The sequence below is a fragment of the Platalea leucorodia genome (genome assembly GCF_965183815.1).
Source record: "Platalea leucorodia genome assembly, chromosome: 2".
In the NCBI taxonomy this organism is placed as follows: domain Eukaryota; kingdom Metazoa; phylum Chordata; class Aves; order Pelecaniformes; family Threskiornithidae; genus Platalea; species Platalea leucorodia.
The window spans coordinates 32,293,464-32,321,241 of record NC_138824.1 but is presented as its reverse complement, the minus strand read 5'-3'; the positions used below and the strand labels follow the sequence as shown (position 1 = coordinate 32,321,241).

The window sequence follows — 27,778 nt, the reverse complement described above, 5'->3', positions numbered from 1 at the left end:
TGGGCTGGCAGGCACAAGGGACTTCTTATGTCTGGGTTTTCTTCAGCAGAAGCATGGTCGTTATGTCACTGAGTTCAGAACAAAAGGGCAAGGAAGGCAAGTCCCAGAAATTTAATCTCAGCTCTGCCACTCACCTCTCCACATGGTGAGAAAATCCTTAAATCTTTCCCTTTTTCAATTTTAACCCTCTACATGTTGAAAAGTAACGCATAGCTGTTAATGTAGTATTAACTTTTAAGATTTAATGACGGGGGAAAAGCCTGCTGAGCCAAAGGAAGGACTCAAAGTTAGTCAAACAAGAGACACAAGCAGATGAGAAATCAGACTTCATTATTCCTCGCACTGCCAGAACGATGCCTTCTCTCTCACCCTAGAAGATCTCCATGCAAAAAAAAAGAAAGTTCAGGTAATTTAACCATCATGCTGTTACGGAGATATTATTGCCTAGTGTAACATGCCAGCAAATGAGGATAAAACCTATGGCTGGCTTCAAGTTGTTGCGGTCTCAACTCCTGATCAAAAGTGTTAGCATCTTCAGCGGTAGCCAGGGGCCATCAGAGGTGCTGGTGATGCACAGCAGGGATGGCGAGATGAGCGAGAAGCTCAGCTGGGGCCAGCGTTGTTCTTTGGTGTTTATTTGCGAGACAGCTGAGTCAGAGTCAGCAACAATAGCAAATCTTTAACAGCAAATCAGTAAATTAGAGGCAGAGATGCTGAAGGTAGGAGACACGTTTTGGCTCGTATTGGGGTGTTCCTAAAAGGATTATGTTCCATTTGTTCTCTAAAAAATAACTAGGTAATGTGCTGTGCAGGCAAGAACCAGATCCACAGGGCAAGGCAAGGCAGGCAGAGGGGTAATACTCTGTCTCAAAGAACAGCATAGAAAAGCAAGATGCTGCTAATTTGCTGAGGGGCTCTGAGCCCCAGACTGAGGAAAGACAGATTAGGCAAATGCTTTGCTAATAAGAATACCGAAAGGATAATGTTGTACGTGATTGATGTAGCACTGGTGCTGCGCGAGAGACGGGGGTTTTAAGAAGGTGTATGCATAAGAATAACAATATAGTAGTAAAGCGTTGAAAAAGCTGTAAAAACCAGGAAGGTTACTTAAGTGAGGACAACTATGCATGTTAAACAGGAATGCAATTAAGTAAGGTGAGTGATAAAATGAGAGCCAAGATCTTGAATTCACAGAACAGCAATGAGAGCCACCGTAAGCCAGAGGGTGAAAGGAGGAAAGGTCCTGGGAGCCTTAGGGCAGGGAGAAGTAACAGGATGAGGTTTGCAAAGCTAGTGAAAATATTGTAGGCTCTGAAGGGAAATCTCGTTGCAGTCAGAAACGGCCTTTTGTTATTTATGTTTTTTTCTTCTGGTAACTTTAAGGAAGAAGTTAACATTCAGCTTTGTTAGATAAAGCTTCAGTGATTCATCCTTAGAGTATATGAAGCGAAGAGTTGAACTCTTGATCACGTTGGGTCTCCAGACATGACAAGCGTATGTGAAACAGGGTTTGAGCTTCTGGAGGGAGGTGGATGTATCCTGCAAGCTGCAAGGGCTGATTTGAGGGCTGCTGCTGCCAAACGCTCGGTCTCCAGGAGCAATTGTTCTCAGTGCTAAGCCTGCGGTTTTCAGCAAGAAGCAGACTATGAGGAAATAGCCTCTGACAATAAATAATCCTAGAATCATTGTATTTCTTTCCCCCAGCCCCATGTGCCATTTGCCAGAAGATAAAACGAAGCAACATGAGGCCATCAGGGTTAGCTGCAGCCCCTGCCCCTCTTACTACCCTTTGGCATCCTTGTCCTCATTGGATCTTCTTGTCCTCACTCGTTTTATTTGCTGTTTCCCTCTGTTCCTCTTCTGCTCATTTTCCTCCCACTGACTGAAATGCCGTTTCTGTTCTTCTTTCACGTTTAACTCACAATAATTAACTAGAAGGCAAAATTTCAGACCTTATTTAACCTCATCCATCAACAGACATCCAGTAAAATGCAATTCAGTTATAGGTCTGTAACACTTTCTACTTGTTGCGGTTTATTCATTTCAATTTAGTGGGAAAGCCCTTCTTTGTGGTAAAGAGAACGTGTTTTGCTCTGGTCAGTAGTAGCATTGTTAGCTTATGCAGTGAGGAGACAAACCACTTTAGTATAATCATATTTATTAGATCATTAGCACTGTTTTAGAGAAGTGCCAACAATCGGCACTTAGGGAAAAAAAGAGAGCTGGCAGTAAAGGCCACTAGGTGGAAAGGCTTCGGAGGGAAGCGGCAGGCCATTCACAGCAATAATGAAGCAGACATGTCTGATGTCTCCAGATAATTATCTCATTGAGAGCTTGCTGGGAGGCACTGCTGTGGCTGAGCTGCAACCAGGTGCAAGGGTGGGATAGGAGGTGGGATGCAAATACATGTGGTTTGTTTCCTTTAATGACAGCACTTAAATATGTGGCATTGCAGGGTACCAGAGCAATCACTTCTGAAGCAGTGGCACCCACAAACTAGATGCCTTTATCGCATTTATATATATATACACACAATCTCAAAATTCTATATACCTGCCTGTGCTTTCAACTGTGGGCAGCTGCAGGAGGTTGTTAGCCAGTCCTATACATGTTCAAATGGTGCAACCCCTATACAACAGGATGGCTGGCTTCCCAAGAAGAGCGTCCTGTTTTTCCTCGGTAGCCTTCTAGGTTTGTTCTTCTGGTCACTAATGTTGTTTTAGCTCAGCTTAGTCACGCAGTCTTCTCCTAGGGTCATTGAAAAGCTCCCTCTGCGAAACAATAATCCATTAGGAGATAATTTATATATCAGTAACATACCTTGGCAACTGTGCGCTTTCTATACCTACATAATTATGGCAATATCACTGGCATATAATCACATTTGTTTAATTATAACACAAGGGAAATAAATCCATTGAAAACTTTTTTTTTTTTTTAGTAGCTGAACAGAAAATGCCTTGCTCTTCACCAAGTCATTAGTGGAAAGTCCAGGAGATGAGCAACTGTAGAAACTGCTGACCTTTCATGCTGAGGTAGTACATCGCCAAAGAAAACTCAAGGATCAGAAAAAAGGTAAAGGAGTGGAGGACTGGAGAACAGGTAGCACTCAGTTCTGCGTAACGTCTTCTACTCACCTACAATGAAAAGGCACTTCAGAAAGCAACAAGTTGCTCAGAGCTCACATCACCTTTGTACTATTACTGGGTTAAACATTTTGCGTGCTTAAAACCCCTTCTTGAGAGACGCTGGTGAAAAATGCTAGCTAATACTTTTTTATGCCAGAGAGAGACAAAAGGGACCTTGAGTTAAAGTGATAATGTCAATTTTACAGTCGCTTTTTAAGAAATGATTTTAATTTACGTTCAGATCAAGTATCTCTGAAATTCTCTGACAAGTGTCTTCTTCCTTTTTTAAAAAAAAATTTGCAGCTGCATCTTTCAATTCTTTTTTTTTTTCTTCCTTGATATGGTGAAAATCCAAATAAACAAGAGGCCAAGCTGCTTACAGTCAAACTCACTGCACATTGTTAATGTGATGGAAGATGTGGTATGGGTGAAACTGTAAGCACAGCTGCAATTCCACTAACCTGAAAATTAGGTGTTCTCCAATGCATAGCATATATAAAAATGTGTGGCCGCAAACATATAGAAAGAATTAAAAAGGATTAATTAATGAACAAAAATTGCCTTCTGATCAGAACTGGGTTTTTGAGTTGTGTTTTCAGGCAGAAGTGTGATGTTTAGGTTTTCATACTGCCTAGCATTGTACTGAAATGGGAGTTCTGCCGTGATCTTAATGCTTTTGAGCTTTCTGACACAAAACAGCTTGGGGTGAACAAGTCTGTTATTAATGTATTGCTCAAAGGCAGTCTGAAAACACAACGGCTGCAACAAATATTTTGGCCTCAAAGAGGCACACTGAGAATCCTTTGCTGTGGAGGAAATAGATAAGCAGGGTGATGGCACATGCTCTGTTTCAGCAATAAGCTACACAGACTTTCTTTTCTCTTATTCCAAAATAAATGATCATGCTCTGTCCAGATGTTTTTTTGTCTCTTTGCAGATTATTTCCTCTCTTTTTTCCAGGTTACACAGACCATCTGCAGTGCAGGCAAGAGAATGATGCATCACAGTTTAAGATGGCAAAGGTTTGCCGTCTGCTTGCCCTGGCAGTTCAAGCATTAATGGTAGTTTTGAGATTTAATTCTTACACACTTGTGAAGCCATGGGTTCTTTGCTGGCTGAAAAATCAGATATTCAGTCTATAGGAGAGACCCGCACCAGCCAGTGGAGCACTCACGCATGTGCTGGTCACTGTTTCCCAGTGAAATGCCTTCTGGAAACCTGGGAACCAAGAGAGGAGGAAACATCCCAAACCCACCAGGAATCACTTGCAGATGCCAAGGGCTCCTATGTGAAGTGTGACTCAAGGAGGTGGTGGTCCTGCAACATGCTCAGCACCAGCAACCAGAAAAGGAGGAGGGTGTTCCAGCCATACTCAAGGAGACCTGCCATGAGAAGGAGTGAGAACTCACCAAAATGAGGTCTTCTAGCTGCATGAATCTAAGTGAACGCTTTGGTCATAGATACCCAAGCCTCTGGGCTGCAAGATGGCCAAGCCGCATCTGGCCACAGGAAGAAGGCTGTGGCCTCTGGCTTTTAGGGCTGCCCAGCTCTTGGGCCAGCCAAGCAGCCAGCATGACCTGGGCAGACTCGTGGCTCTCCCAAACCCTTCCCACCCCTATGTGTCCCCAGCCACACGAGCATCGTGACGGGATGGGGGCTTGCTGGCTGTGCCCCAATGCCTTTCACGGGAAGGGGATCCTGTGGCCCGGTGGCGTGGTTTATCAGGAGAGCCCATGGTTGGACCCCTGTGGCACATCTGGAGCGTGAGTCCCAGAGCAGCAAAGTCACTGCAGCAGTTCAGGTAGGAAGGGGCTTTCATGTGCTTAACATGATTTCACAGGGCCATAGCGAGGAGCTGCAGTCCCTCTCCTCCTCACCTTGTGCCAGATGCACACTTCTCCTCATCCACCATGTGGACAGCAATAAAGACAGGGGATCTGCAAACTCATTGCTGGCAGAGTAGTGAAAAGGAGCCAGAAATGGCTGTGGCTCCGTTTTTCTGTCAGTCAAAGCAATGATCTTCTCCTCTGTTGTCATGCACCTGGAGTAGGGAAATTTTGTTCCTCTTGTTAAAATTCCATGCACACACTCTGCCTTGCTTATAAACTGAAACACAAGTTGGGATCCACCTGCTTAATATAGTTCAGCAATTTAGCGTGATTATAGCTGATTTGTTTGATCTAGTGTATGAAAACTGTTTGTCATCTGCTACTTTACCCAATGTGGAAGGTTTGGGGACATTTGCACAGAGAGCAATATAGATCTTTGTGTTGTATTAGCTCATAATACACTAATTATCATGTGCTCTATTTTATTTCTTTTCGGCACAGCCTGCTTCACTTCCTCAGGGGTTTCTCTGCACCAGGAAAAATATGGAAAAAACGTAGTTTTCATCAAGATCTCCAATGTTTCTAAAACAACATTATCCCATGACTTCTTCCTGCCCAGGCAGGGAATAAAAACTATGTTGAATCACCCTGCAACTAAAGCTGTTGAGGCTGGGACAAAGGACTCCTGACATCTTCAAGAGCTGTCTTATGGGGGTTCCTCCATTTGGTGCTATCAGGGGGCTCAGGAAAAGAAAGCACGTGGACTCCAGGCTCGCTGGCCAGCTCTCTGCCTGCATGTCCAGGTCTCCTTCCCTCCAGTGGGAACCAGTGAGTCACGAAGCAGTGACCAGCACACGCGTGAGTGCTGTCCCTGGGGACACCCTTAGGGAGATGTGCACACCATGTCAGGAGCTGAAGAGCCTTCCCAGGTGTCACGCTTTAGTGCTACCCAACAATAAAGCAAGTTTTCCCCACAGAGGATACAGCTGAGTGGTTTGAGCACTCTCATGTGCAATTCACTTCACCAGTAGGTCTTTTCCCCCTAAAAACTCCATTTGATTCCTGAGAAGTGTTCTCAGTGAAACTTGTCCGATGGTGTCCATCACTGACATCTTGGGTGGGACCACTACCAGCTCCCAGGAGCACCTCTACCCTCATCCTCACCAGGCTTTGAGGGAAGCACGCGAGTCCCTGGTGGCAAAACTCCCGTCAGCTTCAACAGGACAGCATCAGGCCTTTTGCATCTTCTGCTGCACTGGTTTTCAACCAGCACCATCATGCCGCAACGATTAGCCCATTCCTAAAACTGATGAAGAGAAACCGTGCGTGGCTGCTGAGGACACTGCAGCCTCTTCATCTCATCTAGTTGGATGGGGAGAAAAAAAGAGAGAGAAAGGTTGTGCAAGTCTGAATTTGGCTACCTATCTCCTCAGACACAACATCTGTTTCCATGCAAGCAAGAAGAAAGTAGGTGACTAACACACAGCTCTGCTGCTCGGCAGCTGGCCCCCGGATCCTCCTCCATGGCGCTAAATGTGTCCCTGGCAAACAGAAGGTTGAGTTTTTAAATGAGGAATTAATGAAAATGAGCTCTTTTCCTGCTTGTTGTCCCTTTAAATTCAGTTTCCATGGAAACAGGTCTGGAGAGGCTGCCTGGAGGGAGCCAGGAGAGATCTCTGCCTGGCCGCCTTCCCCTCTGGGTTGCCAGCTGAGCCACCCCAATTGCCAGGCTTTTGCAGAGGTTTTTGCTATTGTCATTTATGCCCAGAATAGGAGCAATGGCTCCTCGTGGGTTCCCTCTCTAAGGAGTCCCGAGGTGGTCAGCCATGCTGCTGTCGCCAGCAGCTGGGCCACTTGCCAGCGGAGCTCCTCTTCTTCCATCGCCCGCCCGCCAGAGCGCGGGCTCGTCCGAACCCGCTGCGATGCCGCCTCGCTGAAAATGTCACTCCTGTTAGAAACATCCACTCCACCGCTTTTGTCTTTTTTAACAGTTGCGGTGGGTGTGATCTGAGCACGCAGGCTGAGCTGGGAGCAGTGGCAGAGGGACAACTTTGTCGTTAACTCAATGTTTATCCTAGGGGAAAATTTGAGACCCTACCTGGAGTACTGCGTCCAGCTCTGAAGTCCCCAACACAAGAAGGACATGGACCTGTTGGAGTGGGTCCAGATGAGGGACACGAAAATGGTCAGAGGGTTGGAACGCCTCTGCTATGAAGGCTGAGAGAGTTGGCGTTCAGCCTGGAGAAAACAAGGCTCCGGGGAGACCTTATTGCAGCCTTTCGGTACTTAAAGGGGGCTTATAAGAAAGATGGAGAGAGACTTTTTACCCAGGGCCTGTAGTGACAGGACAAGGGGCGATGGTTTTAAACTGAAAGAAGGTAGGTTTAGATTGGACATAAGGAAGAAATTTTTTACGATGAGGATGGTGAGACACTGGAATAGGTTGCCCAGAGAAGTTGTGGATGCTCCATCATTGGAAGTGTTCGAGGTCAGGTCAGATGGGGCTCTGAGCAACGTGATCTAGTGACAGGTGCCCCTGCCCATGGCAGGGGGGTTGGACTCGATGATCTTTGAAGGTCCCTTCTGACCCAAACCATTCTGTGATTCTGTGATTCTAGGAAAATCGTACCACTGAGCCCCTCATTTCTGCCAGACCCATCACCAAGTTGTTTTATAGCAGGGTGGGGAACAGCACGTACCCTGAAAAATGGCCTGAGAGCTTTTGGCTGTGGTCAAGGGCACAGTGTTTCATGGAGTTATGCTGGAGGACCGTGCTGGGTACAGAGAGTGAGGCAGAATATGGCTGCATCCATACCTTCTTCGATATCCAGCCGTGCCTCTGGGTTTCTCTTAGAGGGAATTCACTGGCTTGTTCTCAAAGAGACCCCAGGAACAAACTGTCCTATGTACAGCACAGAGAATCAGTGGAGTAGGACCCAAAAGCAAACTGTGAAGTGACGGTGTTTGTCTGTGTAAATCCACCCTTTTCCCAGGTGAACAAAACCTAAGGGTCTTAGACCTGCAATACTTGGGGGTCACACAGTCCCAGGAATGGTGGCTGTTTTTACCACTGTTGAGATGCATCTGCTTCCATTTTTTTTTGGCATTTGAGGAGATGCCTCTGGTGTGTCTATGAAAGGTTGTCTTAATGAAATCTGACTTTTTAGTGGAAGCTGACTAACAGCATAAGCTTCATCCACCCTCCCAGCTGAGTTCTGCAGACAAGTACAGTTCCAATGTAAAAACAACAGTAATTTTTAAATGTAATTAATCCTAATCAGAATAGTTCAATGTTAGCTGCTGTTGCTCTAGATATGCATAAAAACATTGCCCTCCTTGGTTACCTAGATGCTTGCCTATAATTAGGAAGACAGACTATCCTATCTGAGATGTAATACTGCGATCGTTTTCTGCAAGCCAGATGAGCCGCGTCTTGCATAGCGTACCAGAAATATTCCCTGCTTGCTGCTGGTGCAGTCTCAGGTGCAGCACGACCTTCGCTGTTGTGCAACCAGACTTCACGGAGGATGTAAACCCATACCAGGGAGAATCCGGAGCAACGGGCAGGACCAGAGGTCTAGAAAATATGGCCTGTGAGACAAAATTGAATGAACTGAAGTTGTTTAGTATAAGTGGAGGCAAACCAAAGGGATACATCTCAGCGAAGGGATAAAGTAAAACTGCAAAGAGGAAGGTCATAAAATGCTTTCTATGTCCACAACGAAAAGAAATAATGAGCTTAAACTGCAACAAGGGAAACAGTCTAGATGTGAGGAAAACGTCACCAGTGATAGGGACAGAGTCATAAAACAGGGACTTAGAGAGGTTATCTAAGCCCGATACCCCTGTCTCAGAGCAGAACTGGCAGACGCTTGCTCTCTCCTGACTTAGGACATGTTCAGTGCCCGAGACGCCATCCCAGCACTTCACCATGAGTTCCCTTTGTGGAAGGCTAAGCCTAATTCGTCACTTTTTATCCATGATAAACGATTCACCTGCTCTTTTATTCTCACTTGTGTGACATTTGGGCACACTGTGATGCTTTGACCCCTCTCCTCCGAGCTGCTCCCCAGCCCTCCATTTCCTTCCCACATGGGAGAGCACGATCATGGCAGTGTCTCCTTGCTCCAGACTGCTCCTCCGGTTTCTCTAGATCATTTTGCATGCTGCTGCCGTTCTCCAGCATGCCGGGATAACCCTTCCCGTAGAGGGAGAGAATAACATTTTGCGGCCGCCATGTCGAGGGCTCCCCCGCCTGCGGCCGCACCGGGGCGGGGACTCGAACCCGCGTCCCCGCCTCAGCGACGCCCCACCGTCCCGCCCCTCCCTCGCCGTGCTCCGCGGGCGGAGGAGGTTTGTCCGCCGCGAGCCACCGTCTGCCGGCGGTGCGCTGCCGTGCGGGTCCGGGCGGGTACAGCGGCCGCGGGAGCAGGAAGAGCTGCCCGCGTGCACCGCCCGCTCGCCCCGTCCTCCGCCTGGGCCCGGCCGCCTGCCCCGCCATGAGCGAGAAGGGCGAGCTGGACCTCACCGGCGCCAAGCAGAACACGGGCATGTGGCTGGTGAAGGTGAGAAGCCCGCCGGCGAGCCTGCGGGCCCGGCCCGGCGCGGCCTGTGGCGGACGGGCCTCCCCTCCTGTCCCCGCCCCGCCGTGCCCGGGGTGGCGGCGGCGGCGGCGGCCGGCGAGTCCCCCGTTTCCCTTCTGGTGGGCGCGGGGGCTGGGCGAGCAGCGACGTGTGGCGTCTGCCCGGGTGGCTGCGGGGGGAAATGAAACAAAACAGGGAAAATGGGGTTACCCGGGAGCTGTCCTTGGCTCGTGCTTTGTTAGGGGTAACAAACGTGCTGGCGTAACTTTTATTTTCCCCAAACTCTCAGAGCCTGAGAAAGTTTGAGCGCTTCCAGATTTACGTCATTGTTAAAAAAAAAAACCCAACAAACAAACCAAAACCAAACAAACCAAAAAACAGTAAGGAAAATGAGCTCCCGTGTCTTGTCACTACAGCTCACCTTAGTGCTAGAACAGTACATCTATAACGAAGGTGCTGTGAAAAGGTATAAAGATCATCAAATCAAACCCAAGCGCCTGCCTGGTGCAGGGACACGCTCAGGTCTGCTGCTGCTAATGAGGCCACCGCTGCCACTGCCTCACCTCTGCTCTGTGGAGGGTCTTCCTGTCAAGATGTCTTGGCTGCTTCTGCTGGCAACGGCAAGCATTGGCTCAGGAAAGAGGAGACTTGCAGCCAGTGGGGGATTATGTGCCCTGGCCCCCTTCTAGTCCCCTGTGGATGTGCTGCCGTTTTTCTAGACCTGTATTTGTTCTGTCTGGGGAGAAACAGCGGCCTCCTTTTCTTCCTTTGAGGAGAGAGATCAGGCTCAGACCATCAACTTGAAAACCTCTGGGGACAGGGGAGTCCCCAAATACTGGTCCTGGGTGGTGAGGGGGTGTGATACCATCATACTTCAACTAAGAAAACATCTTATTGTGGCCCTTGAAAATGGTGGGGAATTTCAGAAATGCTGCACAGAAAGCAAGTCTGGTGGTGGGTAGGTTACTGCGTCTGGCTTCCTCTTTCATAACGACACCTGAATGTCTGGTTTCATGAAACCTTACTGAAAACCGCGTAGTGCTCTAATTGTAACAGCTTATCCAGGCCAGTAAAAATGAAAGCTGACAGCAGAAAGCTGCAGAAGCGTACCATGATACGAAGTGACAGGATAATAAAATGGTGGATGAAGTTCAGAGTTGAAAAATCTAATCGGATGTGCATAGAGAAAAACTATCTTAATATTTACACAGTGATTTGGTCTCTTCCAGTTGTTGTCATTAGAAAGGTTTAGTTTCACTGTAGATGTGGATAACTGTGGGAATGTCATGCCAAAAGAGCAGGTTCAACATTGGGCAGGATTACAAAAGATATAGAGAATGGAAGAGAAAATATTGTTATGCCATCATATTGCCTGTATCCTGAATACTGTGTGTAGTTCTGGTCTCATCCTCCATCATGGAAAGTATACAGTAGACCTCAAAACAGTACAGAGGAGAGCAACAGGGATGATCTGGGGAACGAGGAACGGTGGCTATGGAGGAAACTCCTAAATACATTGTTACCTTTCAAGCTGGCAAGATGATCGATTTGGAAATCTTATCCAGGTCTGTAAAGTAATGAGTAACGTCACAGGTGGATAGGGAAGAAATGGGTAGGGAGGAGTCAGTTCTAACACAAGAATTAAGGGGGTGTCAAATTAATTCATCTGATGGGGCTCAGAGCAAACAAAGCAGGTACCGTTTTGCACAATATGTAGTTAAGTTTTGGAACTTGTTGCAATAGGAAGTTGTGAATGTCAAAACTTCACAGAAGCTCAAAAAGCCATTAGATGAATTGAGGCAAGAAAATCAGACTGAGATATTAAAAATGAATATGCTCCCATACCTCAAGGCTGCTGCGTCAAAGATCATAGTAATTCGAATAGCATGCTGGGGAAATACCTTTTCTTCTTATGTTCCTCTGCTCTTCCCCAAGTACTGCTGTTGGCGGCATTTGGAGACAGGACACTGAACGTACTTGTCCTTTAGTCCGGTACAGTTTGGTGCTTCTTAAAGCAAGCTAGGAATTTTCAGGCACATCTGTGCTTTTAGTTGGTGCCACTCTGTGAGCACAGGGTGCTGCCTGGTTTAATGAGAAAACTAGACTGAGAGCAATGCTTAAATATTACTCTTCCAAGTAAGTGTTAATGTAATCCTTCATGCACGTGGTCTGAATTTAAAATTTGGCTGTCATCTTGTATAGTAAAAATAAAAAAAATTACAAAGTTGCTAATGTTGGTAGACCATAGCAAGGGATGTGCAGGATTTTATTCTTTGAATTCTGTCAGACCTGAACTTGGAAACAACCATCCTTGTTACTAGGGCCTTCAACATGGCATGACAGTGGGTAGCACCTGTACATTTTATCTTCACTAGCTAGGATAAAAAGGCTGAATTTATCCTTCCTTTGAGGGAGAGAGCAGTCAGTTCTGCTGGAATAAAAAACTCAGCTTATTTAATTTCCTTTTAGCATGTATTATGCTAGCACAGGAAGTATTCCAGAGAGACTACTTAACAGGCAATAAAAAAATGTAGTGATGAGTACTTCAGAAGCATGAGCAGTAAGAGGAGGTAGCAGAAATCAAGTGAGTCACTTTAGTACAAACCCAGAAAGCAACCGGAATAATTTTTTCTGTGTTTTCGGTGAAAGCTAAGATAGGGAAATATTATAAGAACTGTTGGTTATGTAGTTGTGGTAAAGTGAAGCCCATTTAGTGTTAGCCATTACAATTGTTCATTTCTTGTTCCCCGTGTGATGGTTTGGTTTTCTTATTTAATCTGCTGCATTGATCTATATTTAGAAAGATGGTATCTTTATATAATTTCTTTTTTTTTTGTATGTTCAAAGGAAAATGAAAACATAGAATGTGACATCAGCCTTACTCGGTTTCTGATGTACGTGCCGCATACAGATTGCTATAGAGAGAGAGAGCTAATTTAATTTCATACAGAAAATTGGAAGTAGGTTATTACAGATAGGGGCTGCTTGTCTGTTTTGTTCTGAAGGCAGCTAGGAAGCTGTGAATAAGCTGAAAGATGCGTGGAGCAGGGGCCCTCGTGTCGTACACTACCTGCAGGGTACTGTAGTACTGGAGCCCAGGTGTTTGTGTGATGTGAGTAGCAAGAAGAAAACAGCAGTCTGGAGCGGTCTTGAAGTGATGCTACTTAGTATGTCAGATTTCTTCTCGTGATTAAATTGTATGGTTTTTGGAGAGAAGAGTGTTCTTACCTACAAATCCCAGAACAAAGGTCCCTTGCCTTGAAAACGTTCAGTAGCCTTTCAGTATGGCAGGTACTCTGTCCACAAGTCAGTCTTCCTGTGGGCATATATTTTTCAAAATCCTGCTGTGGGATCTTTGAAAAATCTTTCTGCTCTGTGAAAGCAGGTCGCTCTTGTTTTCTGTACGTTCTTTCAAGGTGTGTTAAGAGTTTGAAAACTGACTGTTCTCCATAAGTTAAACTTCTATTATGCTAAAGTTAAAAGAAAGTGGCAGTGCATAAGACTAATCTTTTCTGTGATTGTTTGCGGCGTTAGCATGGAGCTACAGAGTTTAGCATGTGGTTTTGAGAGTACCATCTGGTTTTAACTGAAGTAACTGTGTATAGCTAGAAGTAATCCTTTGATCACAGTCCTTCGTAACCCTTTTTCTTTCTCTGCATAGCCATTGACTGCAGATCGTCCAGCAGTAAGATGATTAATTGCACTCTTTGAGACTGTTTCCCATGCAGCTGAAAGAAGTGTGCTTGATCTGCAACCTCTTAATCTGAATAAATTCCCTGTCTGATTATATTATATAGCAAGTCAGTGATTTTAACAGCATGAGAGTCCTTCACTCCTTGTCCACTCATACTGAATGTGCATCTACCTTATTACCTGGCGATATGAATTAGCTACAGATTAGGTGTGAGCACATAATAATGGTTATATTGAGTCAGCTGGGGCACATGTCATAGCATTTATCTTGGCTTTAGAAAGAAAATGATATCTCATCTGGCATGAAATCCGCTGTAGAAAATTACCACTTTGAAAACTATGGAAAAAAGTATATATCAGTAGATTGCACCAATTAATGGCTTTCTGTTGTGCATTTGTGGCATTTTGACCCAGTGTTAGGACTTTATGGAAACCTGGACTGACATTTAGTTTGGCTGAGCACTTGGAGGACATCTGGATTTTCTAGCCATTCCACAGTACTTCATGGGGTGCTGTGAAACCAAAGGAAAGTGCTAAGCACAAGTAACAGGGTGTTTTCTGGTTTGTTTTGTTTTTTTGTTTTTTTGTTTTTTTTTTGTTTTTTTTTTCGAAGAACAGGTAAATGCAAGGTTAGTGTTAATTTCATTTGAGCTTTAGGAAGTTAGCAGGTTGCTGTTTGTCAGCAAGTTCCTGGAACAGGCTCTTCTACTCAGTTGTGCAGTGAAACTTGGCTTAGTTTTAGTCTATGCAAGACAAAAAGCAGACTACAAAGTGCCTCTTTAGTGCTTGAAACAGAAAATGCCACAGGCAGAGCTTAGTATGTTTCTCTGTCTCACTGGCTGTGTCTTACAGCATTTTTCTACGTGGGCACAGATGTTTTCAGTAGCTGTGGACTCTGTGAGCTAGAATAAACTTTGCTCTGCCAGTAAAGAACATTGCTGCAAAATTAAAGAATGTAGACTGGTCCTGATGTGTCATGAGCATATGAAGAAAAAAGATACAAAATTCCTGTATCAGAATACTTCTTTAGTACGTGGCGGTGGAACAGTAAATGATTTTTCCTTTAACAAGCTACTATTTTGCTAGACACTGAGACTACTGTAGGTCTTTAAGATTATGTTCTCCCAGTCACTGCTGCATCCTTATTAGAAAGAAAGGGGTTTATAGGAAATAGTAGCTTCTATTAGACTGCATTCAGCTATTTCCTTTTGAAAAAAATGTGTAATTTCCATATCTTACAGTTAGTTTTAAAGAGTCAGATGTGGGATTGTCCTTATTGACTCAGGTCTGTATTGCATCTCTTGACGTGCCACGGTACATCTGCGTCTAATGGCTTGTGTGTAGGGGGGAAATTGCTCCAATCTCACATGTGTTGTACTAATGTGTCATGTTCAGTCTGTATAAAAAGCTGTCATAGAGAAGACAGTTGTAATTGCTGAATGGTGGGGAGAAAAACCTATGATCTGCAAATCTATGTGATCTGCAAAACATTGCACTCTGTGCTTATAACTGATAGAGCTGGCTTCTTGAAAGGAAAGGTAGACGTGGCTAGAACTGATGCCACGCGGTGGAGCAGAGAAGGTAGAGAAGTTCCTCATTCCTCTGTGGCTAAACTGAGAAGCCTGAAGTGCCTCACTGGGGCTGAACACACGAGCTGAGCTGGGAGCTCCTCTCTGAGGCAGGGCAGTGGCAGCCAGCAGCGCAGTCCGCCTTTTGAAGTCCCGGGAAACTCTGCCCTCATACGAGTGCTCAGATTTGTAGGTGTTTCTCAGCAATAGCACTGTATATTGAAATAAACACTTAACCTTTTGATTTCACAGAATGAATGTTGTATCTTTAAGCTTGCCTGGTCTTTAGGGAGAACTGGGGTAACTCTGCTGGGAACGGGACACCTTCTCCTGGCGTTACTCTCTCCAGAAAAAAGAAGTGCTGTTGCTGCTGCACACAAGCATGCATGCATTGTCGCACTGGGGAGCCTGAAGCGCGTGGGTGTGCAGCGCAGCGGCAGCAGCCAGGCATTAAGGCTGGCCATGGAAGTGCCAGCTGTTGGGGTGTAGTTTACCTGGCAGTAGTTAGCTGCTGCTTTTTTGGCCAGAGAGTGGAGAAGCAGGCTGTGATTTCAGCTACATTGATGGGAAAAGAGGAAAACGGGGTTGCTTGGAAAGCCAGCTTCCAGCTTGTTGGTTGGTTATGTAGGCACCTTTACTGTCCATCATAAGCCCAGGCCACCTGAGGTTGCAGATACCAAAACCTTTGTAACTGAAGGAATGTCTGCGTAGGGGAGTCAGCATCACTGGAGCAGCTTTTATTCCTTGGATGTATCAGGTTAAGCAGGGCTGCTTGTTCCCGTCCCTGCACTGAGCTTTGCTTTGTGCAGTTTTTTTGTGGAAATGGGTTGGGAACCTGGTTTGGTTGTTCCATGCGCTAAATATAAAATCAGCACAGCTAAATCATAGAAGTCCCCCACACTTCCCGGACAGATCAGTTTGCTCTTTCCCTATACTGACCAGCTGCACGAAGACCTTTCTCAGTAGAGTGGAGGGGTGGGAATGAGTGACGGGAGGCAGATCTGCATAGGGTAGTTCTGCTGTCGAAGAAGTGGACATCTGGTGGGATCTGGCTACGGTTTGCTGCTGAATATCTGAGGTTCCCAAAAGCTAAGCCTTCTCTTCACAGCACCTTTTGGTCTCTGAGTTGTTATTGCCTAACTTCTCATTGTTGTTTTTTTGGTGTTTTTTTGTTTTTTTTTTTTCTTTGTAGAGAGATGAGAAATTCTGATGAATATTTAGAAGTATAGTATTACTTGATAATGTTAGTTGGACTCCTTAGTTTAAGAATATGATGCTGATCTTTTTTTAGCTTTCATGATTGGATAATAGTATTTGAGATTAAAGGTATTATAAGATTCTTCCCTCATTTGGGAAATTTAGGGCTCTCCAGTGGACTTATTTTTGTGCTGCATTGTTCTCTTTGCTCTCCCTAATAGAATATATTGTCTATTATATTTAGATCATAGTGTATTCTGAAGTGGTCAGGGTAAATGCGTTTAAAGTATATACAGGTACATAATTTATATAGAATTTTAAAGTCTGCTTTTCTCGAAATCTGTTGTCTTTTTTTAGGTCCCCAAATACTTGTCACAACAGTGGAATAAAGCCTCAGGAAGGGGTGAAGTGGGAAAACTAAGGATTGCCAAGTAAGCCTTTACTGTACCTTTATTGGATGTAATTCTTAGAAGTTGCCTGCAGTAAAATAGATTATGTTGCACCTCTTATAATACACAATCCTGTTTCTTGCAAACACTGTGCATATTTCTCTGAAACCTGAAAGGTACTTGCTTGTGTAGTTATTATCAATACATACATGATATGAAATTATACTGGGGCGTGGCTGTATCACATTACATAATGTTTGATTTCTTAAACCCAAGAAATATGCACATCTAACTGGAGAATGTTCCTTAACTTATGTGCTATTTGCTGCTTCTGTTCTCACCTGCTGACTTTTCCCATTTATTCTTGGGCATCAGCATAAAAAAAATAAATTGAGCAGCTTAGGAGTGAAGATGAATAACAAAACTAGAATTTTAATTTGCTTTTTTATCAGGGAAGCTAAACTTGTGGAATTAGATTATGGAAACTAAAACATTAAATATTTTCTTTTGCAGAAATCAAGGAAGAACAGAAGTAAGTAATTACTAAATACAAAGGCTATGAATGTGTTACATTTTAAATTCTAAAAATTTTGTATAACATGCTGGTTTCTAATGTCATATATTTTTTATTACGCCTGAAATGAAGCATTGTACCACAGAACCAGGAGGAATGAATTCTGTTCGTAGCTCTGCCCATAGGTTTACTGTGGGACTTTCATCAAGTCTCTTTGTTCCCTAAGTTTGCTTATGCATCTGTAAGCAGCATCTGTAGCAACCTTCTCTCAAACATTTTGAGTTATGGTAGTGCAAAAGGCTGTCTGAGAACTAAGGAGGATGATGATAAAGCAAAAGAAGTTGGGGATGGAGGGTTGCAATTTCAGAAAGTATTCTGTCTTAAACTCGGAATTTGGTCCTACTAAATATAAAGCAACTTGAAGGTTTTTCTGTATGCAAAGGTAACTCCATTTATTAGTAGCCTTAGTGAATGCTAGTAACTTCCTGTATCTTTTACAAGAGATACGGAAAGTTGCATTAGTTAGAATTACTTCAAATACCATGTAGGTCTATCACTGAATTGGAAGAAACTCTGGATGAAAAAAATGGCAGGGAAGCAAGCTGCATTTGCCATTTGGTAACCTGGCCAAACTCCTTTTAGAATAAATGGAGAGAGTTCTACTGGAGGTTTCGATGTTTGATTGGATTCTTCTAGGCTGGAATGCGAACCAACCTCCCTAATTTTGTGAGCCCCACACCAAAATCTTGATATTGATGAGGGCCACAAAGCGCATTTTGCAACTGTGTAGAGCCAAGCGGTGAGGAACCCCATGGGAACGAGTGGCTTTCTGGGGACCCTGTTGCTGTGTGGCAGAATGAGGTTAAGCAGGACGTACAGGAAAAGTATGCAGTACAGGTCTGAACAGTCCCTTTTCAGGTTTCTTGCTGTGACCTGCGGCTAGGGATTCTGCTTACCCAGTTCCCCCAGTACCTCCTCAGCTCCTGTATTGGGTATACAATGTAAACATAGCAAAGGACCTGTATTTGAACCTCTCCTGGGCTGCATGCAATTCAGGAGTCCCCAGGCTAATAACACTTGTCATGGTACATTAGCGCTTTTTCTGGAACTCAACTGGCTGTGTGAAACATTTTAAAGCACTCATACTGAACAGTGTCTGAAAACCTATTATGCCTTACATTTTAATAAGTAAAATCAAATTGTTCTCTGACTTCAGGAGGAAGTAATTTACAATTTTCAAAAGATTAGTAAATTTTATTAAGTACATGAAAGCTTTGAATTCTGTGTTTCAACAAGGGATCAATATACTAAGACTCTTATCCCACTCTTTATGTTTTTGAAATGGAAATGTGCTATACTACTTGTTTTTTCTCTTTTTTGTTTCCCCATAACTCTTAAAGCTGTGTAATTGAGTCCGTTTAGTAACACTGTGGTAATTGTGACTGTTAGGTGTCATTTACTTTGAATGAAGAGCTTGCAAGCATCAATGATATTGGAGGAAAACCTGCTTCAGTCAGTGCACCAAGGGAACATCCATTTCTTTTGCAAAGTGTGGGAGGACAGACCTTAACAGTGTTCACAGAAAGTTCAGTAGGTAAGTTAGAATTAAAGTTATTTATTACAATTCCAGTATGCATGACTTCAATAAACTGGCTGTTGTAAAGGCCAGGAGACTCAGAAGTCAAATTTTAGCTCTGTTTTGTTGTTATCTGCATACATATCACTGTTCTTTTTTTGTGTCTGTCTCTTATCTTCATATGATTGAGCAACTAATTTACGTTCTCCACATAGGTTTATCATGTACATTTCAGCAGTGGGTCTGCTGAAGAGAACAGAGAGAGCGTGGAGTGCAGTACATTGTGCATTCCTTTTCAGGGTTTTCACTGGAAAAAACGTTTTTATGTTCCCACGGACTTTTAGAATCAACTAATATATTTTTTTTCTCCTTGGATTGGTCTCTGCCGTGAATATAGTTTTATGAGAATGCTGATTCTTCCTCTGTCCAGTTGAACAGATACATTCTAGCAATAAACACATGTGTTCACCACATTTTCTTGAAGTATATATATGGTTTAAGTGTATTAAAACTTAATAAGGTCATAATACCAAACAGTGCAGCAGTAAGGTAATAATTTTTCTCACTGGATTTCAGCTGTTTGGCCTGCCTTAAGTTCAGCTCAGTAGCTGTATAAGTGATGAGGATATTCAGGATTGTATGTCCTAAATTGCATGTTAGACTTAAGGTACATGGTAGTGTTACACTGTACAATAAGTTCAGCAGACTGCCTTGCATGTCACTCCCATCCATGTGCTGTAAGGTTTTCTACTGAGATTACATAGTCATGTTCTGGCTGTTAGAGAGAGAAGGAAGGTGTCTGCAGAGCATATCTCATTGTCTGCAGAAGGTATCTCAGTTTCAGGCACTTCGGTTTTGGTGTCACCGGAAGACAAATAATAGTAATACTTTTTTGATACCTCTGCCTTCTGTGGGGCAGAAAACTACAGTATGACCAGCTTCTGTCGTTTGGATGTTCATAGGCTGGCAAGTAATTGCTGTGATGGCAGTGTGATGCTTTATCAAATAAATGAGAGAGGGAGAATCCTAACTCACAGGACAGAGTTAGAATACTTAGAAAGTTTGATCACCTCCTTTTTAAAAGCTATTTAAAGATTTAATGGCTGAGCATTTTGATATTAAGGTGCAAGTAGCTTGACTGTCATGGTTGTATTTAGAAACACAAGCTCTTACAGTACAACTCGGGCACTTTTCAGTTATTATCCCTTTCTCTGAAAGTAATGTAGTCATGATATTGGTTTTTCACTTAATATTGTATTTTCATGTGTGTGACTTGCAACACTTTAAACATACTGTTTTTTATAATCCATAGATTACAAATGTGGAAGGAGATAGCGAGCAAGTTTTCAAGGATGTTGTAAGCATTTTAGTAGTACCTCCTCCTCTTTCGTTTCTCTGTGCCTTGACCTCAGAATGCTTGACAGAAGGGAGAGATTTCAGATGTGATGATGTGTTTAGAATATACGTTCAGTGGTTTTTGTATGTTTGTTGCAAATCCCATGGGATTTTGCTTCCTGAGACACCTTTTTATACAAAATACTGCTTCAGAAACCTCCAGTGGTAACTTAGGCTGCAGTGAGTGCAGATGCTTAACTTGAATGTGGAGTATTTGTCATCAGTTAGAATGGAATTCATTAGAATGTAATAGCTAGAAGATGCCCATTTATTTCTGTTTTACCATCTGTAATACCAGTGTCTTGAAACCTTTAGGTACTTAGAAACTGTCCTATTTTTATTTAATCAGTTAAAAATTTGGCATTTCTTAACAACTACAAAATGTTATTCAAGGACCATGGATCTATTGAGTAGCAGTTATTATATTAATCGGGAGCAAAGGGTAGTTAGTGAAATGAGAAATGTTTGGAGTGAAGCACTGAATAAGCATAGACCCTGTCAAAATTGTTTTTGCTTGAGATTAGCAAGCATAACATGCAGTCAGTGAGTTTTCATGAAACTCGCTTAAATGCAAAATGGCTAAAACGTGTTGCTGTTGTGTTAAAGCTAGCGTTGGCAGTACAATCAAAAATAAACTTTAATGTGCTTTTCTTGCATGACTTTTTTTGGTTGTAAAGATGAATGTGACACAAATATTCCAAATTTCAGGCAGATTTCTTATGGACACCATGTTCCTGCAGCTACAGTCTTGTGTTTGAATGCGTATCGCCAATATGTTTTGAGCTCCAGGACCAATTTCAACAAATTTCATGGTGAATTATGGCTAGTGTGAAAACAGGTGTCTGAAGAGTGGAATGAAACTATATGGATACCCCAACCGAAAGAAAGGCTGCTACCCTATTTGATGCCAGAAAGCCCACATGGAAAAAAAACACTATAATTATATCAACCATGGAAAAAGACTCAATAAATCTTACACATCTTTGCATATCTGTCAGTCTGCAGTAAGACACAGTCATAGGAAATTGAAATTCATTCATTCTTATGGTCACAGACCGGTATTTGTCTTCAAAGTATAATCAGCGTATTTTCGTGAAAAGCGTTGGTGGTCTTCTTCCTTTTTCTTTTGCAAAGTGCACCATGTAACAGAATCAGTATGCCAGTTTGAACCGTGGGCCAAAGATTAAGCTGCTATGGAACTGCAGATGGCATTTCTAATGTTGCATCTGGAAGGGTGCGTTTAAGGAATTACGCAAATGAAATATGAATAAAAAAGTGCTTCATGCACTATTACTCCCAGTCAATACCTTTCTTGAGAGCTGGACTTACCTAAAGTGGAACAAATTGCATAATAAACAGTTGGGTTTTTTTAATAAAGAGTGGGTTTTGTTGTGGGGTTTTGTGTGGTTTTTTTTTTTTTTTTTTTTTTAGTTTTATTATTTTTCTGGAGCACATTAAAAGCCCTAAGATCTATTCTGTGTGCTGTCCTCTAATCTTGGGATCTTATGTTGTAGTGACCATCTTTTTGATGGTCTTTCAGAAAATGAATGAGGAATGACAAAACTGCCTCCAAAATATTTTGTAATCTTGGAAGATGCTGCAGGGAGTTTACATATTCTGGATAACTCAGCACTTCACATTGACTCATCAGGTCACTTAGAGCAAGCAAAAGACATCAAACTTGACAAGTAATTTAATATTTTCTGCATGATGTAATTTCTGGACTTCTGAATGGATTTTCTGTGGGTTTTGTTTTCTTTTGTCTTAACTAAACTTGCTTCTAATACCTGTTGTAGTTGAAAGAAATCCTTTAGTTCTTACATTGTAAACCTCTGCATTTCTGGTGGTCCCGTATTAGTTAATGGATAGCAGTAGGCTCTTCTGAGGTGCCATTTGTTATGTCCAAAGTCTAATGAATTACAGTTTCTTGGTCTTCTGCAGTGTGTGTACTAGACCTGAGCTAACATAAAATTTGGGGTTGTCTAGTTTGGAGAAAAGGAGGCTGAGGGGTCACCTCTTTGCTCCCTACAGCTGCCTGAGGAGGGGGAGCAGAGAGGGTAGTGCTTGTCTCTTCTCCTGGTATCCAGTAAAAGGATGCCTGGGAATGGCTCAAAGCTGCGCCAGGGAAGATTTAGACTGGACGTTAGGAAGCATTTCTTTACTGAGAGGGCTGTCAAACACTGGAACAGGCTTCCTAGAGACGTGGTCGATGCCCCAAACCTGTCAGTGTTTAAGAGGCATTTGGACAATGCCCTTAACAACATGCGGTAAGTTTTGGTCAACCCAGAAGTGGTCAGGCAGCTGGACTCGATGATCGATGTAGGTCCCTTCCAACTGAACTATTCTGTTCTATTCCATTCTATTCTGTTCTATTCTATGTGTTGGATACAGCTAATACATAAATTCAAACACAAATTAAACTCTATTCTAATATAAAGCTGGATAAAGTGGATCCCATCCCAGATACTATTAAAAATCTGGTCTATGCTGGCTTTCACACATGGTGTACTTTCTGTTTAGACTAACTCTGGGGTTTCTCCTGTTTCTTTTCTTTTCCTGTTTCTGTATTTTTAAATAGTTCTAATGAATAATACAGAGTAGTACAATGCACTGCGAAAGTTCCAGTTGCAAAATACCTCCCTACTTCTTTTGCAAGGCTGTTTGCACATGTGAGACATTACGTCGCCTTCCTTGCTGGGCAAATTAGTAAGACCTGCGGTGATATTCCTGAACACCAGTTTAGCAAAGCTGGCGGGAAGTGTGGCTTCTGTGATGACTACAGAGGGATCCAAAGCACAATTGTCTCTTGCTGTCTAGGTCTTGCGGTCTCGGCTGGTTTCAGTATTATTTCTGCATTAAATATGAACTACATTCTGTTCCATAAACATCACCATATGTACATCAACAGTTGCTATGCAACAATGCTATTTGTGCTTCCAGTCATTTTATCTCATCTTTGTCATCAGCTATCATAGCTGTAATTTTTTGGGCGGGAGGCAATGAGAGCATTTTGCATATATTTCAATGTGTTGTATTGAACAAAATGAATTTTTCTTATGTGTGTATAGCTAAGAACTATCTAGGGGCCAGTCATGGGCTTGATATAGAGTGTGTTTGGTTAAAATTGTTTTTTTCTGAGCTTCCTGCTGGCAGACACCCTGGCATAAGGAAGTGCTATAATTTGACAGTTTCTTTCTTGGTTGAAGGAATGGGAACATACTTTTGTTAAACATTTAACAGAAAACGTTTCTGATTGTAATTATAAATTAATTCCCTTACTGCTTTAATTGCCTGTTGCTTAATTTTTCTGTCAGCAGGTAGTTTAGGATTGCTGGCTCTAAATATAAATAAAAAATGCAGCTATGTTATAGATGATGATAAAAGTTTCTTACTGAGCTAGTTCTTGGAAAAATGTGCTACTAATGTGACTTGGGAAAACACAGACCTTGGCAGGCAATTGCATCCCTAACTGTAAAGGACTGATGGGTGGAGAGGAAGATTTTACACCGTAGGCACAAATAAAGTATAAGGTATTTCTGTAAAGTTGGGTGAGATGACTCATTTTATTGAAATTTTGAATCTGTCTTTACAACTCCCCCTTCATAAGTGGGATTGCCTTAATGCCTGTTTTAGTGACTTTAAATTCCTTCATGCTCGTTCCATCTTACTGAAAGTAAAAAGTGTTTAGAGAATTCCATTGACAGAATGACTACCAGACCTTTGTTTCTGAGCAGCATTCATGCATGGATTGTTTCGCTGTTTCATGCTTCACAGAAGATTGCTGGCTCTTAACATTGCATTCTTCTCCAGTTTTCTGAGTCTTCTCTTCTGTCAGAATCTCAATTCATTAAATTATTTTTTTTTTTTTTTATTCCTGTTCAATAATACACATAACTCTGCCTATCTACCTTAGAACAGCTCCTTTATTCCCACACCCCTTGAATATTCTCCCCTTGTTTTGGGTTGGGTTTCTTTTCCTTTACACAGCTTCTCATATATGAAAGGACCTTTTCTGAATTTGTACATGAATCATGCCTGCTGTATAACTTACAATGCGGGATTGTATTCCAGTGAAAATGAATATTCAGAGGTTTGTATTCTGTATTTTGTATATTTGTATTTTGAAATATCAGATATATCCAGCCATTTAAACAAATGCAAAGGGAAGAAACACGAATAAAAATCCTGGAAAGATGGTTCTTTCTTTCATTAAAGCAGTTACTCCTATAATTACATTTAATTATTTCCAGTAAAATACATAGTGCTCAGAATCTTGACGCCTTGTGATACTACTTCTAATCTTATTAGATGAATGTTTGACTTCTTAAATTTTTTGTCAAACTCTTATTTAGGAAATAAATGCCCTCCATCATTCTGCCGTCTTAGCTCTGCCTGCTGAGGAGTTTTGACATATACCTGTCTACTTTAACAGTACTTTCCAATTGTCTCTATTTGTTCAGGCTGTCACTTAACCACACATTCCAGTCTCCAAAATGCTTTGGGGTCTTACTTAATGCTTCTTTGTTCCTTTATGTAGTTCAATCTTTTATGTACTGCTGTTAGCAGAAGAGGAAAACCTATGAGCAGCCTCACAATCAAAAGAAATAGAAGCAACAGCAGCCTTTCAGATCTCTGGCATTTATGCAAATTTCCAAATATTTGTGAGGATCATAAAGAAGATGCAACCCATGATCAGAAAAGCAGAATATGTGACTCAAGCTAGTCTAATTACAGACAGCATTTTGATGAAGATTTCATATGTATTACTGTGATATATGGGCCATTTAGAAAACAACTGTGACTGCTTACATCATGTCTCTTCTCCATCTCTAAAAAATTGAAATTATATTTATTTACTTACTTCATATAAGTATTGTGAGGATTAACAAATTACTGTAAAGTGGGTTCAGCTGGCTGGCAGGGGTACGCTCCTAATTTTCTTTTCATTTTTGTTACTAAAACTATAGACTGTTAATTCCTGTACTAATTTAAACAATTGAGGATATAATGCGCAAAATATATGAGATGTTAGAATGGGCTCAGTGTGATTGGAATAGAATTGGCTTTCTGCCTACTTCAGTGACTTTAAATTTGTTTGTTTTTTTCAGTCTCACTGATGTATGTGTAAAACAAACAAACAAACAAAACCAACCAACCTCCCCCCCAACCCCCACCCCTCCAACCAACCAGCCCACCCACCAACCAATCCCAAACTGTTGACATTTATCTGTGAATCTTGCATGTAGAGGAGGAGGCTCAGCAGCCATAGTCCGCATTGATAAAATCTATTGAGTAGACATAGTACAACTTCCTTTATCTTCTTCCTGATATTAGTATTGAGAAGATATTTGAAGCAGACACTTGTGACCTAATCATAACAAAAACAAATTGTCTAATCATGAGAAAAAACAAACCACTTTTTTGCAAGGCTTGAATTTTATCTGTTTTTTTGTCTCTGCTCTTGAGGGCAGATTCTGTTGCTACATACAAGCAAACACACACATTTATTGTTATTTGAATCAGAGATGCCATTAAGAATTTTTAAGTGTGGTGTCTTATACAGTAGTTTTGGTTAGGTAGCTAGTCTTTTCATTGAAACAGAGTTAAAAAGAAACAGCTTTAAATCCAGCTGCTTCTTAACATCTCAGTCCAGGCCGGGGTTGATATCTTAGTATGTTTGCGTATTCTTCATTACGTCCTCTTTGCTTCTTGTGTGTGTACTGAATGTTTCCTTAATTAAGTTAGAACTGAGTTAGGTATTGGTTGGGTAATAACGTTATTCTGTAAATGTGCTAAATACACAAAAAATGTCAATGAAAAAATACATGTTTTTCTGCAAACGGGCTATCTTGCATGTATATCTGAAAGTTGATAGGGATCTTAACTTGCTTTGGGAATGCTCACGGGTGGGAAGAAGCCATATAATGATGTTTTCTCAGTGAGAAAGCACATGCCTTCAGCTGCTAAGACTGAGAACAGCCACTGATAAAGAAAGAAGGATCTGTGAGATACTGCTTTTTCCATTTGCATTAGTCCTCAGGCTGTCAGCCATCTCAATGAGTACACAGGGCCATCAGCCATGAAAGCCAGCAAGAATCAGTAGCAAGAAAAAGGCTTCGTAAAATATTTCATGTTTTCAGTTCTGTTAATACGCAGCCAGTAAACAGCAGAAATGATCAAAGTAACTGAACTCACCAAAAATTACTCTCTGAGTTAGAGCAGTAATTCACTCTCACCTGTAAGTAAATAGTCTGTAACGATAGCTGTGACATGTCTGAGTTGAAAGCTAAGGACAAGTATATTTTACCATTTTTAACTGTATTTCAGATAAGTGCAAATATTCTTTTTATTCTCTACCTTAGAAGATGCATAAAAAGGAGAAATATAGGAGGAGCAGTCAAATTTCAGGTTGACAAAGTTATGTAGGGGTTTAATTTCATAGGACTTGGTAAGTGTTAGAACTCGGTTTACCAAAATACATCCGCCGGCTGCCATCTCTTGAAATGTGGGATTGGAATTTCATGCAGAAAGCTGTTTCTGAATCTGACTCTGCCATTTACCCAAGTGATAATTTCTTGGCAAGTCACTTTGCAACACTTGTGTCTAGGTTTTTCCTTCATACATACTTCGATCCTGTGCTCTGTGGAACAGGACATGTCTCTGATTATGTGTATTTTTTGTACCTAACGAGCTGGGCTATAGTACCATTTGAGGTGAGGGCCAATGATCAGAAAAGGAAAAGATTGAAGAAATACATTCTTGCGTGATCTGCAGAAAGGGTAGAGAAGAGGTTGATCAAGTTCAAAAATCTACCTAATGCCAATTAACAGCATTCTTTTGCAGAATCTTGATTTCTTTTTTTAAATACACAAAAACAATATTCGTCTAGAGTGACCAGTGAGATAAACAGATACTATTCATTGCTTAAATATAATCCTACTACTGATTTTGTATAAATGTGTATCTTCATTCCTGCAGAGCTTAATCAGAGGTCTAATGGAGTTCTCTCATTTAAGTTGTGAGTTTGGGCACTAAAGGAGATATTTTTTTTGTTGCTCCCTGGGGCAAATTGTTCTTCAGAAAGTAAATTTATAAACATTAATCAAACCCAGTGGTTGTGATTTTTATCATAATTTATCATTCTTTGCTTTGCAACCCACTTTTTAGATATCATTTCAAATAATCAACACAGAAACATTATGTTTCCTTTTTTGTTCATTTGTTTTTTTTTCCAGAAAGCCAACCAGAAGAAAAATCTGAAAGCAGCAGCACTGGTGAGTGTGGACACTTTCTTTAAAACACTTAAGAAATTCCTTATGACTGCAGCTTTTCAGTTTTAATTTTCAATAAATTGGTAGATTAAAAATAAAAAGTAGTCTTTATTGTTATATTTCTTGGATAGAATATAATAAAATTGAAAAATTACTTCATAAACTGATTGTCTGCTGCGACCAAAAGCTTAAATTATTAATATTTTTATTTAAATGATGGAGAGCTTTAGAAATGTAATGTTCTTTAGAATGTTGTTTTAGATTTTTTTTTTTTTTTTTTATTTCTGAACTCTTTTTTGTAGGTTCATTGTCTGTATCTTTTAGTTTGAATTCTTTCCTCTTGATTGGGAAGTTTGTAGCAAATTTCCACATCTTTTGTTATTTGATTTTAATTGCCTAGACTAAGCAGTCAGAAAAATAGTCTTCTGGTATTGTACTTTATTCAATTTTTCTAATGAAAAAATCTTTCTTGTGAAAGATTTATAAATTCTTTAGAAAGAGTCAAAAATGGTTAGTTCACTGATATTATCTACCAGTTACATGTTAGTCAGTCCAATGATGTCTTAAGTACAGTTAAAATTTCTAAGGGTGCTTCTCAGACTACAGTTGCTGCAGTAAAAGTGTTTTGTTTGGTT

General features: G+C 41.7%; 1 protein-coding gene across 3 annotated transcripts in view; it reads left to right on the top strand.

Annotated features, from left to right (window-relative positions):
* The first annotated feature begins 9,327 nt into the window (after positions 1-9,327).
* GTF2F2 (general transcription factor IIF subunit 2) overlaps positions 9,328-27,778 on the top strand; it is a 91,845-nt gene continuing 73,394 nt past the window's right edge. For 2 of the 3 annotated variants that reach the window (XM_082304481.1, XM_082304483.1), the window contains exons 1-5: positions 9,328-9,522; positions 16,356-16,429; positions 16,901-16,919; positions 18,351-18,495; positions 27,108-27,146. In XM_082304481.1, coding sequence (XP_082160607.1) covers positions 9,457-9,522; positions 16,356-16,429; positions 16,901-16,919; positions 18,351-18,495; positions 27,108-27,146 — 343 coding nt within the window. In that variant the 5' untranslated portion in view covers positions 9,328-9,456. The remainder of the gene's footprint in view (positions 9,523-16,355; positions 16,430-16,900; positions 16,920-18,350; positions 18,496-27,107; positions 27,147-27,778) is intronic. The other variant, XM_082304482.1, reaches the window with a different exon arrangement.